At 46.3% G+C, this 14,199-nt stretch overlaps 1 protein-coding gene across 13 annotated transcripts in view; it reads left to right on the top strand.

Moving 5' to 3' along the window:
• Window positions 1–3,781: 3,781 nt before the first annotated feature.
• The window catches only part of PARD3 (par-3 family cell polarity regulator), a 462,776-nt gene continuing 452,358 nt past the window's right edge, over window positions 3,782–14,199 (top strand). For all 13 annotated transcript variants that reach the window (XR_012652929.1, XM_075046174.1, XM_075046081.1 and 10 more), the window contains exon 1: window positions 3,782–4,213. Coding sequence is in view for 12 of the 13 variants with exons in the window: in XM_075046174.1 (XP_074902275.1) it covers window positions 4,094–4,213 (120 nt within the window). In the remaining variant the exon portion in view is untranslated. The remainder of the gene's footprint in view (window positions 4,214–14,199) is intronic.

Below are 14,199 nucleotides of genomic sequence, written 5' to 3' on the forward strand. Positions count from 1 at the left end.
TTTTTTTTTCCAGGCCAGAGCTAGCTACAATTATTTAATAAGCTTTAATGATTGTCTCATTCATAAAACAAGATGTTAGGAATGATTGCCTTGCTCCTTTGTGAAAGTACCATCAGTATGTAGGGAAAAAATCACAAAATATAATGGCAGAGAAGTCAACCCACTCTTGTAGTTAAAAAGTTATCCACAGAAAGATCTAAAGTAGTCACAGGCATGTTTAATTTGACAAGATTAGAGACTCAGAGTAAAATGTAATTGATTCAGAACTTTAAAAGTCAGATATCTGAAGGTATGAAAAAAACTTCAGGCTTTACCTAATAATTGAGCAGGAGGAGAGTTACAGCAGGTAGGTATCTTAAATCGTCAAAACCTGGTAGTGTTTGGTATATTCCCCAAGTCATTTTTACAAATGGCACTTTGAACTCATATCAGGTGCCAGAGTTTAGTTGTTTTTGTTTGCTTCATATAACTTTGCTATCCCATTTTTTTTTTAAACTTTGACTTCTATATGATTTTGATAACTTTGTTCTTAACTTTAATTCTTTGAGGTATACTATTACTCTTCAGTTTGACACTGGTCTTTCCACAGTTCTGAATTAACTCTACTTGGCTTAAGGAAACATCTATATTTAAAATTGTGTGAACTTCAAACATACCGTATACTGAATCAGTGTTTTCTTGTCAGACAAGGGAATATCTGTATGCTATGAACAGACTACTAAACCTGAACACATACAGAATTATTCCAGAAAAATTCTTTGATATAAAGGCAGAATAAACTGTGAAATAGCTCTGGAAATCAGCAGCACTCCACTGCCTGAATATTCTTAACATTTGGATAAAAATGACTGTGGGTAATCTGCACTGAGTTGCAAGATTCTCACTCCTTGCATGTTTGCAGTGTCTACGCAGGGGAGTTCAGCCTGGTGGCCATTTTGAACAGAACTTGAATATTAATCATTAGTAACCACAAGCTCTGATTCTCTCCATCCTGTGCTCCATCCCCTACTTCTTCCTACCAGACAGATAATTGCCTCTTCATGGAAATCTTCCAACAATGTACTGGTTAATAAATGGTCAGGTTCTTTGGTATATTAGCCCAGAAAACCTCAACATCCAGAACTATATACATGCCACCCATACTGCAACATTGCATCCTCTCATTAGTTGTAAGTAGTTGTAATTTTTGTAAACTAGCAAGTCTTGCCAATTTTTCTCCTGATTAGTATAATCCTTTTCTCATAATCTCTTATAATAACGTTTTATACTTCATTTATCTTATATAATTAGACCTTGGACAATCTCATAGCCTGGTTACTTTTGTTTGTTAAAACGCATTCCTCCTTCTAAGACATCAACAAACACTATACTTGGTAAACTGTATTCAAAATATTTTCAGAATGATGTATGCATAACTTGTGTGTGTGTATCTAGTGGGAAAGAAACTCAAATCTCAGAGGTCCTCGTTCCTGTTAGTGCTATCACTATTCACATGTGAGTCTCTAGTTTTGGCCTTAAATCAGATCCCAGGATAAACTCGTTTTCTTTGTACTTCACTACTGAAGTTTCCCGTTTATACACATTTAATAGAAAAACTATCAATATTTCTTTCTACACTGCTTTATGTTTTTTTTTTTCTTCCAGGAGACTGTTAGAACAGCTGGGAAAACTGCCAAGAAACTTGCTAAAGACAGTAAGAGCAGGAATTAAATCACAGAAAAACATGAAAAACCTGTAGCTGTGTCTGAACAGTGAAATAATTACCATCAACCAGCAACTGTATCTAATAATAAGTTTTACAGCAGTGTGGTAAAGTTCCTGATATGCAACATTATGTTTCAGCAGATAAATGCAAATGACAACTGAAGTATAATATTGAGCATTACAAAGCCTATGCCACTGTAAAATTGCTCGTTAAAGACGGTCTCGGAAGAGTCTCTATTGACTTCACATTTTTACAGCTGTTTCTGCAAGTTTCTCAGGTGATGTCTATTAAACCAAGGATTTATGCCTCTTTCATCCTCTCAGTATGTTGCTAGAAGCTCTTATGATCACCTAGAAAGTACAGAAACAGCAGGTTAATGGAAATTTTCAACATTTTCCAATAATAAATTTGATAAGCTACAGCCATAAAAACTGCAGTGTGTGCTCAGTTGTCTCAGTCATGAGCTGTAAACTGTTTGCTCTAGTTCTGTTTCATTTCTGCCTTTCTGAACTCCTGCATGCTGCCTTTATTCCACACAAGTGAATGCTGGGGATATGATAAAAAAATTATAACATGGCAGGTATGCTTGTTTCCTGCTTTAAGAGATGCGTGTACTGTTTCTCATATAGAATTCAGATCCTCATCTATATTATTAGTGCAGATAATTCAGGTGGGTAATGGTAATAAAATTAACATCTAAGCTTAGAATTATCTGTAGGTCAGTGGATGGACTGTTTGATCTTGTGAGTGTCCCAAAGCTTTCCAAAACTGCAATTATTAGAAAAAGTTCTATGGTTTTCAATTAAATTGGACTAGATACACATGGGACCAAACTAATATGAACTGATGCCTCCGTTTTCTTCATTGGAAACTGCTAACTAGAATGTAAGGGGTTAGGGATACCATTCTCACCCTTGACTTAACTGGGCAACAATTTCACCTGTGATGTTTTAAGAATATCATTAATTCTGCTCCTTAACTGAGTACCTACTAAACTGCAGATAGCTTTGCCATTTGTACCAAGTTTGAAGTTCTTAAAGTTACTAATACTATTGCTATGGGAACACGAGTGGATTGGCAGCTGAGACAGCTGCGGGGCAGGGAGCACCAGAGGAGACGTGCTGAGGTGCCCTGTGTAGTAGTAGGAGGATGTTGATGTTATGTGCTACAAAGCTTACTTGAACCTCACGTCTCTAGTACCGTGTATAAGTTCAGGGAAAAACAAAACAAAAGCTTTTTTTCCCCCTGCCTTCCCGTCCTCCAACCTCTGCCTTCATTCTGCAGTTAATTCGAATCATTTCACCATTTCTACCCAAAAGGAATATGTTGTCAGGCCACGTTGAACATCCACGTTGAACTGTGCAACTCCATTGCCCCCAGTGAAATCCATGAAAAAATGTGAGTGGTATCTGTCACCCCCTCTGATTTCTGGCAGGTTTGAGTCGGAGATTGCTCAGGGGTTCCACTGATGATGCACCAGCCTTCGCTCTGCGTCGGTTCTGTTGCGTGAACAGACACCCAGCGGGCCACGAAGACCATCCGACTCGGCCTGCGTTTGGGGCGGCCCTCCCCAAACCCCAGGAGGGACAGCGGAAAGCTCCCGCCTCCGACGGCGCACATTCTCTCGGGTTCAATGCCTTGCTCTCCCCGTCCTCGGGAATTGGAGGAAGCGCGGCAGCAGGCAGCGCCCCGAGAAGGAGCGGCGAGCGGTGCCCGTCCGTCCCCCGAGGGCGGGGGACGAGGCCGAGGATTTTGCGGGGCTCCTCGTGCCGGTTCGGCCCCGGCAGGGCAGAGCAGAGCGAGGCGGAGGCCGCCGCACCCCCGGGGGGCTCGGTCCGGGCACCCCCCCGCGGCCCCGCTCCGACCGAGCGCCGGGCGGGTGGTGCTGCCGCCGGGTGCCGAGCCCCGTCCGCCGGCCCCGCTCACCGGCAGGGGACCCTCGCCTTCCCCCCGCCCCGTCCGCGCTGCCCCGGCGCCCCGCCGAGCCGGCCGGCTGCCCCCGCCCCGCTGCACCGCCCCACGCCTCCGGAGCGGGGAGGCAGCGCCGCCGCCCCGCCCGCCGCCGCTGCGCGCCGGGGCAGGCGCCGAGCAGGTGGCCGCAGGCAGCGGGCAGCGCCGCGGCATGTGAGCGGCCCCCGGCTCGGCCGCGCTCCCTCGGGAAGGCAGCACCGGCCCCCCCTGTCTTGCGCTGCCCTCCCCTCGCCTCGCCGGGCCGGCGACGGGAGGCAGGGGCGCCCGCAGCAAGGCAGCCCGGCGGCGGCCGGGGGCTGAGCGCCGCGCCGCGCCCCGCCGGGGGGCGGCCGTGGCGGAGGGCGGAGAGGAGGAGGAGGAGGAGGAGGAAGGCTGCGCGGGGCCGGAGGGACGCGGGAGCCCCCCCGGCCGCGCAGGATGAAAGTCACCGTGTGCTTCGGGAGGACGCGGGTGGTCGTGCCCTGCGGGGACGGGAACATGAAAGTTTTCAGCCTGATCCAGCAAGCGGTGACCCGGTACAAGAAGGCGATCGCCAAGGTGAGGGGCGCGGGGAGCGGCGCCCGCGATCAATATGGCGCTTCCCGGAGCGGGGAGGGAAGCGAGGGGGAAAGTCCGGGCTGCCCCGCCGGGCGGCGGGAGCGGGGCCGAGGGCGGCCGGCGGCTGAGGCGGCGGCGGCGGAGGAGGAGGAGGAGGAGGAGGACTCCTCCGGGGAGCGTGTGCCCGGCTTCGCCGAGGGGAGCCGGGGCGGGGGGCGGCCCCTCGGCGGCGGCCCCTCCGCGGAGCGGCCGGCGCGGCTCCCCGCGGGCGCCGGGCGGGCCTCGGCCCTTTGTTCGCCGGTGCCTGGCGGCGAGGTTGGCCGCCCCCGGGGCTGTCGGCGCGGGGGCCGGCCGGGAAGGCGGCGCGGGGGCCGGCGGTGCCGGGTCTGCCCCGGGGCGGGCGGCGGGGCCGAGAGGCGCGGCGGGCCGGGCGGGAGTCGCCGCGGAGGGCTGGAAATCCAGCCCCAGGCTTCCCGGCCCTCCAGGCCCGGCGGGGAGGGCGGTGGGAGGGGGAGCCCGCAGCAGGGGCGTCCGGCGGCGCCCCGCGGGCCGCCCAGCGCCGGACCAGGGTCCGGGGGGGGGGGGACACCCGCAGCATCGCGGCCGCCCGCGCGGCCTCCGCGCCTGCCCCGCTCCCGGGGGGCTCCAGGGGAACGGCTCCGCCTGGGCGTCAGGCATCCGAGGTGGCCCGGGGTGCAGGGAGCGCCGGGCCGGCCCGCGGCGGGGCTGATCCCGAGTGCCGCCTGCGCCGGCCTCCCTCGGCCCCATGTTGAAATCCCTGGCTGTGGGTGCGCAGGCAGTTGCGCGCTCGGCTTTCCCTCCATAGGCGACTTGTGGGGCTTTGTTTTCCTTCTTCCCAAGTCTTTTTTTCTCGCCCCCCTCCCCCGCCCCGTACTTTGTTCTTGTTGCTGCAAACTTCTTTTTAATCAACTGGTTTGTTGGGACAATATGACTGCCGTTGGCCGAGAACTTGAGCAGCGTCTTTCCCCTTTGCTCTACCTGGTCCATCCAAGCAGTTGAGCGTGCTTTTTTTTCCCCTTCAGCCCTTCTGACACGCTTTACGCTTCTGAACCTGGAAGTTTTGCTTTGGCAAATGCTGACTCCCAGTCTCTCTGAAACCTGCAGTGGAAAGAATACTGCAAACAGTATGTTGATTGGTCCGAAGTGATTCCCAAGAAAATTTTTAAGATCGGTTTTCTTGGAGAGAATGCCGGTTGCTGGGAGGAGAACAGTAACTGAGGTTCCCATCACCTCCCCAATTGATTCCTGAAGAACGTGGTTTTGGAGAGGACAAACGCATTCTCTCCGTATTTTTATTATTCCTGTGGTAACACAGTGGTGATTCTGTCTGGAAAAAAAGTAAAACGATTCACTAGGATATGGCTGTGGCTGCATACCAGCTGTTATTTATACGTGGCAGTTAATGCACATGGCAGTCTACCTGCACGTAGGAGACAGTGGCCAAAAGTACCCTTCTGGTTAAGGTAAACCAGTGAACAGTAAAGTGTGTCCCTCGGGCGAGCACCGAATGCCTCACTGGGCCCTTCAGAGTGAGAAGTGTTTGCAGAATTTGTTCATCAGTGTTACAACATTAATAAAATTAATTAATTTGATGTGTTGTGTTCCAAAACTGTGGCCTGTGTAACTCATGCGGCACTGGACCGCGTCCTGGTTTCCAACTGTTAAATTGCATTAAGGGATGGCAATTACATTCTGCAGTATAATGTTAAGCCTGGAAGTGATTGCAAGTAGTGAGCACAGGAGAAACACATGCCCATCACCAGGAAAAGGTTACATGATTGCAAATGGTGTGGGTTTATTCAGAAAAGAAGTGGCCCACCTGTGGAAACAGGAAAAAATAAAAAAATGTAACTCTTCTTTGAATATGCCAATGTATTTACTAACAAGACAGCTTGCAGAGGTGCAGCCAGACTTTGACTGGCCCCTGGTCCCCAAAGCTCCCGATCCTAGGTTTAACATGACCGGGTGGTTTTATTTATTAGTACTTATATGGTGGTTGTGCTAAATGCCACTGGTATGGACTTGAGGTAGCCCTAATTACTGAGATTGTTTCTATTATATGGAAATACTGTGGTTGAAAACACAGTAGTAGAGTCCATGGGCTTACTCTGAGTGTTTTGTACAGTCACTGTCAAACCTTACTTTTAACTTAAGTTCACTGAAGATTTTCTGCAGCAATGTTTAGGTAGTAAGGAAGTGGATCCTCAGTGTCTTGTAAGTAAACGTATAGTGCTGTTTGCTGTGCCCGCTGTAGAGTAACGTAGTAATTTTATGGTTTCAATGGCAGAATTTCATAGATGGCTGTCTTTTTATAGTAGTTAGGTGGTTTCTTTCTATGCTAGGGTAGCAGATGAGCAAATCTTCACTTCAGGAAGAGATGTGAGAGGGGACAAAGTAATTCCTAAACCGAGAGGATGAAAGTATCTGTACACATACGAACATACGATCTGGCAGCTGGTATCAAGCCGACACTGAAATCTACTTTACCACCACTGTGCTCTTATGGAAAAAAAGTGTATCTGGTGGGAGATTATTCAAAATATTTGAATTAAGTTTATGGTTCTCATACTTACAGGAAAGCCAGCATTTCTCATCCTGCAAAAATGTGTGTGTCTGCTGTATGCAGCAGTTCCTTCAGAACTACTTGAAGCCTCTGAGGACTGAGTTGTCAGCCCTACCCAGATTACCTCGTACTTTGTCATGGTTTCCAGGTTGTGATTAGCAATAAGTTATCTGCACGGCGAGCACTGCTGGCATACCTGTGCAGTCGTGGTAAGGCAGCCTGGCATCGTGCTTGTGGAGTGCCAGGAGCAAGTAACTTCAAAACTTGACCTCGGTTTTCTGGCTCGGTATTTCAACCTTACTTAGGTTGAAGAGACATGTCGAGAATGGAAAAAAAACTTGGGGAAGATAATCCACATAATAGTAAGGTTCTCCTGTCTGTAAAATTCTAAGACTTAAAAAGCATATAGATAACACACCTATGTACTGCAGTTAGTTCTGGATGCAGTTGTCTTTGACTAGGATTCATAAATCTAAAAAAATGCATTATGGATTAACACTGCTGTCAATACTAAATCTTCAGTTGTGGTATAAGTTACTGATATGACAGGCTGTGCTTGAAGTTGGTCTGTGTAGCTGTATAGGAAATCTTTTTGTTCCTTCGCTTTTCTTCCAAACGAAGCTTTGTGTCTGAAACATGATCCATTTTTTCTGCAGTTTGTGTTTATGGGGAATGAACAAGCAAATGATAAGAGATGTTTGAGAAGTCCACCTTGTCCAGGGCAACTGGAGTCAGCAAAAATTGATCACCTTGTTTGCATGGTGGCACACTAATGATGCTCTGCTCATGTGGCTGGACTGATGCAGCCTCTGGCACAATTCCTGAGTGAGTGTTAAACGAGTACAGTTTGGGCAGGGGCCAAATGGCCTGAGAAATGCTAGGTGCATTTTCCAAACCCTGCCGGTCAGGGGTTGTGCAGTTTTTGTGTAGATGTAGTTCTGCTTATGGCTTCCTAGCAATTAATTTAATAATAAAAAATTGCTGGTGAGAAGGTAAGAGGAATTTTGAGGAGGGGAAGTCAGCCACACCTGACTGGCTTAACGTTAATGGCAAGAGATGGCGGACTGCCCCAAAAGGAAGCAGACAGACAGGCAGGCAGTTGAGATGAAACCTGTTTGTCAAATGGTTGACTATAACCTAGTGTTAAAATCTGGAAAATTATTATAAAAAAGATGTATCAGGTAACCTTTTATCAAAAAGAAGTAATTCTCCATTCTGTAGCTTTGGTTTATCTAGTTGTAGAGATGTTTCTGACTTTTTTTTTTGGTTGCTTTCAACTGTAACCATAATCTTTGTGTGCTTTGGGTTTTTTGGGATATTGTAAGCGTTTCACTTTTTATCTTCTTTTTCTTGCAAGTATAAATAAGCATGCACAGGTAATGGGTAGGTATAGTTTTTTTGGGTAAATTTTTAGTGATACTATGTTGTCTTTGTGTGATGTAAATGAGCACAGTAAACAAGAATATGAAATAGGTAATCATAGATTTACAGGAGTTGTTTGGTCTCATGTTCAATCCCTACAGGGATCGTTCAGTCTCTGTGATAGTTCAGTCTGATGTCCTGCGTATCACGAGCTTGTAGTGATGTTCCTAGACCTTGTATATAACCCTGATTTTCTAGTTAAAATAAGTGAATTAACAGTTTTCCTGCTGAATCAAAAAGATTTTAGGAGGATTCTTTTGAGACACATTTCCCTTCCCCATCACCAAATGCTGTGGGAGATAAAGTTTTCAGGGGGTTGTGATGTTGTATGGAACAGTGCTTGAATTGTTAATTTAAAAACTGTGGTACGTTAATATTTGTGAAAAGAAATTGTAATCTGCTCTTTGATAGCATTTGAAGGCAGTTTCTGGTAAGAGACCAGATCTCAAGGAAAGGTGGTTGTGTAAGCAAAGGTAATAGGTGTCAAATGACCATAATCTCACTTTGTACATGGGAACCTTAGGCTACCCAGAGCTTAACCTCCACCTCCTTGGTAGGTCTGACATTCATTGGCAGGGAGGTGTGAGACGGGAAGGTTCTAGTCTTGGTGAATGTGTGAAGCTTTTTTTTTTTTTTCTGTTTTTGATTTTTTTTTTCCCCAGTGCCAGCTGACTGGGACTTCTTAGATTATTTGCTTAAAAGTCAGCTCCTGGACAGCAGATTGTCTTCTAGGTACACAATGGCAACTTTGATGCTTCATGTTCTGCAGAGCAAACAGTTTCACAGTTGCTTGTGTGTCACTGGGGCATCTTTTATAGGTCCTAATACACAGGGGTGGGTCAATATGGAAATCTGCTGATTTGACTTATGTTTTGTATTGTTCTTGGCACATTCCTTGCTCGAGCCTGGCTGCTAGGTTTTGGGTGCAGGCTTAGCTGGGTCCTCCACAATGCCCTTGCAGAGACCCCTTTAGAATTGTAATGAAAACACTCAAGGGCAATAGTGGCTAAATTTAGCATAAAAATGATTTTTAATTTCTTTTTAGAATTAGATTTCATTTTGATATCTGTGTAAATTTTGAGCCTGTTTTAAGTAGAAAGAAGTCTTACAGGCTGTTTTCAGAAAGTACCGGAACCCTCTCCACCCCAAAAAGGAGCCAAACCCCCCCAAATCCCTCTCACCCCTGCTGCTCAGTTGACTGTCAGTTTACTTCTAGCTGACACCACTAGGATGAAGTCTCTGGGCTCTGTATTTAGTATTGGCTGGGTGGTATTTCAATGGTTTGCCTGAGGTCAACGAGGAGAGCCCAGATTCCCTGGGGCTGCTGGCAATTTTCTCAAGTCGGCTCTTCACCTCTTTGCTGATACTGGGCTCCCAACAGTGGTAGTGAAACCCAGCTGATGGGTAATGTCACTCTGCTGCGGCTTGGTGAGAGCTGTGAACAGCAGTGGAGACCTGCTAATTTAAGGAAGAAAAGTACTGGAATGGGTCACAATCGCTTTGTGTTTAGAAAGCTGTTGCGTGATCCTGCAGGTTTGGGAGTTGGTGCTGGAAATGCAAGGCTATGTCCTGCACGTAGCGATTTAATTCCCTCCACTCATTACGGAAAACTTCCTTTTAACGTCTTCTCTCGAACTCCCTCTGTGTTTTCAGCCAAATGAATGTTTTCCAGCTGTTGTGCTCACCTGTGAATACGGGTGACTCTCACAACATTGCACGAGAAATTGCAGGCTGAAGGTAGAAATGAACCTTTGGATCAAGCGTGGCAGCGGCTGCGGAGGTCCCTCGCACAGGGACTTTGCTGTACAGCAGTTCTATGTCCCTCAGAGAGGACCTGTGGCTCCGGAGGCAGGGAGCTGCACAAGCCCTGCCGTACCCTGGGTAAGGCTTTGCTGCAGCCCCTCTCTGCCAGGTCTTCTTGCCTGTGTTCAGCCATCCGTGGTACAAGGGAGGGGGCTTGTCTTTGGGAGGCTCGAGAGCCACGCTGGGGCTCTGCTGCTGCTGTTGGAGCAAGCAGGGTAAATGCTTTCGGGATTATTCAAGGCTAATAAAGAGGAAGACTGAATTCTGTAGTGCTTACGAAGAGGGGCATAAAAAGTGGACAGCATGCAAGCCCTTCATCTTTGAAGGTGTTTTCAGTAAAGGGTATGTGAGGTACTACTGTGGTTGGCTGATGTGAGCAGTACCTATCTTTAGCTGGATGGGATACGTCATTGCTTTCAGTTTGGCATTATGTGGTTTCTCGGTATTTCAGCGTTACTTAACGGTGATCAAAGTGAAGTGTGTGTTTGTGGAAGAGTGGCTTGAGAGTGATTTCCCTTGGAGCAAATGCACCGTTCAGCTGCTGTGAGCAATTCCTGTAGCTCTGAGGGGACAACTGCGGAGGAGCCTGTGAAAGCGTTCGGAGAACAGTTCTGGAGGCAATTTGGGGTTTAGGGAGTTGCCAGCCTTTCTTCTCCTGGGCGATAGCCTTCACCAGTGGAAAACCATCTGATTCTCATAGCTTTTTACACTTTGACTTCGGTTATAACGGTCGCAGATGTTTTAGTTCTGTTATAAAAACACCACTGGAAGTAACACTTTCTCGGTTGTACCGGACTATGACATCTTTTGGTCGTGGCACGTTTAATCTGGTAAAATAAGATGGAGTAAATGGGGGAGAAATGCTGGTGATGTTAGTTATACAGAATACGGTTCATGTAGCTTTAAAACAATTTCCTGGTTCTTCAAAGGAGAACAAACCTTTTCATCCAAATATAAATTGAATGGGTAAAACATGCAACAATGCTGAACCAATGCTTATGTATATTGAAAATAAAGTGGAATTCTTCTAACATCAGTCCAGAGTACAGCACAGATGTTCTCACTCAGAAATATTTTGTGAGCAGTAAGAAAATAAAAAGTGGAGCAAAAAGTATTAAAAAATTCTGCAAGATACTTTAGGGCATCTGTGCTTTATTTTTTTTCCCCTCCTTTTTAATATACATTATATATTTTCTTTGTTTCTTTGAGGTCACTTTACTGTAATGCTCAGCAAGTCTGGTACTGGAAGATAGATAAAAAAACTACCAAAAACCCAAACTGCCTTTGAGCTAAGTTACATAATCTGGTGGTGCTGTTTAAAAAAAAAAAAAAAGAGAAAGAAAAAAAGAACACAGCAGCACAGACATACATAATACATGTCAAAATGACTAATATTACTAGTGAAAGAGAAATGAGTCAAATTCTAAATCAGGGAAGAAATAAATTAACAGTGAACATTAGGGCCTTTTTGTTTTTGAGATAATAGCAAATTTTACTTGTTACAATACTTTAGCAATGTCAGATTTTTTCCTACTGGTAGCCTTAGTTATTTTCTCAAATTGGTTCCAGGTATTTGTTAAATCACGAATCATTTCAATAACTATTTTGTTGCAGTATTTGCTGCTGTTCTTTTTTAACCAGGTAGCAGGTACATGACAGTAACTTATTTCCTACTTCAGTTTCTTATTGTAGCGATACACTTTAATAACCTATTTAGTCCCAAACAAAAGAAGAAATGTATCCTTACTAAAAACTCTTGGACTGGATCCCACATGCTGTGTCTCGGGGCCGAGGTCTCCAGTGGAGGGGAAGAGCAATAAAGACCAAGGGTATTTCTGTGCGAGGGAGCGTGACTCTCGCTGCCAGGAGCAGAGATGAGCGTCCCATGGAGCTGGGCCCTGGGATGCTGCTGTGTTCCTGCCAGGCACCATGCTCTGGTGCTGGAGCAATTGTCTGGTGTTGCCTCCTGGACTGTTGTGTCTCCAGCTTGTCAGTACTTTTATGGTAACAGAAACAAGGCTGGCAGAAGGGAAATGACTGTGGGGAGAAGGGTGGTCTTCTGTAGGGGAGAAAAAAAGGATGGGATCGCCTTGGAGACTGGCAAAAGGAAAAGCTTTTGCAGTAATGGTAGATGGATGTAATTCCTGGTGCCCTTTCTTTCACATGGGAGGGAAACAGGAGTTTACATGGAAGCAAGACAGTAATGGAGTAAATTAAGTACTGACAAATATAAAGAGTGGAAGATGGGAAGAAACTGGTTAACTTGGTGCCCTGGAGGTAAGTAGTCAAGTTAGGAAGAATATGAAAAATTGACCTCAGTGGCACAACGGATGTCACCTCAAAGGCTTTTTAAAAAGAAACCTGTGGAATTTGTTATAGGAAGCTTCCCTTTTTGGGCAGTAACCTTAGTGAAAGTAGTAAATCTCTGATTTGGTAGGGAAAGCAGACACTATTTTGGAAAAGCGATGTCACATTTTTTGGCCATACTTCCCACATTCTCTCATGCTCAGCCTGTTGCTGATGCAGCGAGATTTTGAGTCCTTTGCAGGAGTGAGCTGGTACATCATTAGCAGTTTTCTTTTTAAGTGGCCAAGTTTATAGGATTTTTGTTCCGGGTATGCATGTCTTTACAGACTCAGAATGGCAATTTAAAATGTTTCTGGTGTTAATGTTGTAATACTAATAGGAAAAAAAAAAAAGTTACATGGGTATAAAATGTTTTAAATGGAGATAGGACTTTTAGGAGTGCCTGTATGTTTGCGTGCGCATCCACTTAGGTGTTCTCATTTGTTTGAAGAAATGTAGCCACACTTACTAAATGAAAAAAGTAGTTTCACCTTACCCCATCTCTTTTGCATGTGCTTTCCAAGTTGTTGAGTTACTCTATCTTCCCCCTAGGCAAAGGCCACATTATGTTTTCTTCTTCCCTATTAAATGTCAGAAGCAATATCTTACTTGTGAGAAGCTTGCAAAGATACACCTCTTTGTGCATATAATGAGAAGAAAGACTTTGTTCCAAGTTCTTGGGAGTCCTTCTGAACAGGAAGGAGCAGGAGCAGAATTTAATGAAATATGGAAAAATGACTTCTGGGAGTACTGGAGTGTCTCTGAGACCAAGTAGCCTGAAAGTTTTGTTGCTATAACAACTTAAATGACAGTTGAAAAAGAAAAAAAAAACCAACAAAAAACTGAAAAAGAATAAATTGGAAACTTCAGAACCTTTAGCTTCTTTAATAAACCGCTAAGTGGAATAACAAGGCTTGATTTAATTTGGTCTCTCCAAGAACCTGTTGTACCAAACGTTATTTGCATTTTCTTAAGTGTGCATTTGTTTGTGCTGTCAGTTTTTTCCCCTCTGCCTTCCTGTGAAGACTGCTTGCCTGCAGCTGCGAGCGCTGGGAAAGCGGCCAGCTACCAAGTACCAAAAGAAGAAGAATTTAGGCAGCCGGGCTGCGCTGGCCAGGCCATGGTGGCTGGGCTGCAGTGGCCAGCCGTTCCTGGTGGATGAGCCTCTGGCCTCGGCGCTGCGTGCAGCCTGTGAAGATGAAGAGGGAAAGAATTTTACCCCCCCTTGAATCTGTCTCTGTCTTTCTACAGTACCAGGCTGCTGGAAGCCTGCTAGCCTGAAGTGTTAGGCTTTGTTGAAAGTTAAAAACTGTCCTGCAATTGTAATAATTTAGCCAGTTGGAGAGTGGTCGTCTCCATACATCTCACTTGTTCTGCTAGAAGTTTCTGCCTTTTGTTGTAGAGAGATGAGCGCTGGGTAGGAGTAGTAATGCTGCTGCTTTCCGATGGAGGCGAGAGGAGCCCAGCCTGGCCGTGGCCGTGACTCTCCCAGGCTGAGCTCCCACTTCTGCAGGGCTCCTGCAGGCATGTGTGAGGGGCTCGGTGCTCAGGCAGCCGTTCGGGTTTGGATCAAGGTGAGGGCATGTCCCGAGTTAAATGTTTAATGCTGGTGAAGATGCTGCTTGAAGGTGCTGCTTCCGCTGCCGCGCTGTAGGTCCAAGAGGGCTGGGGATGGGGGAAAGGAAAAGCCCCAGCACGAGAGACTCCTGCTCCATCCTCGCTCAGTCAAACTGGGAGTCGTGTCTTCTGGGCATGGTGCAAGTTCAGAGCGTCGTTTCCAAATCCTATATTGAACACTTTTTTTTCTGGCATTAAGAATACTAATTTGAGA

Source organism: Buteo buteo, chromosome 2 (assembly GCF_964188355.1).
Source record: "Buteo buteo chromosome 2, bButBut1.hap1.1, whole genome shotgun sequence".
NCBI classification, from domain to species: domain Eukaryota; kingdom Metazoa; phylum Chordata; class Aves; order Accipitriformes; family Accipitridae; genus Buteo; species Buteo buteo.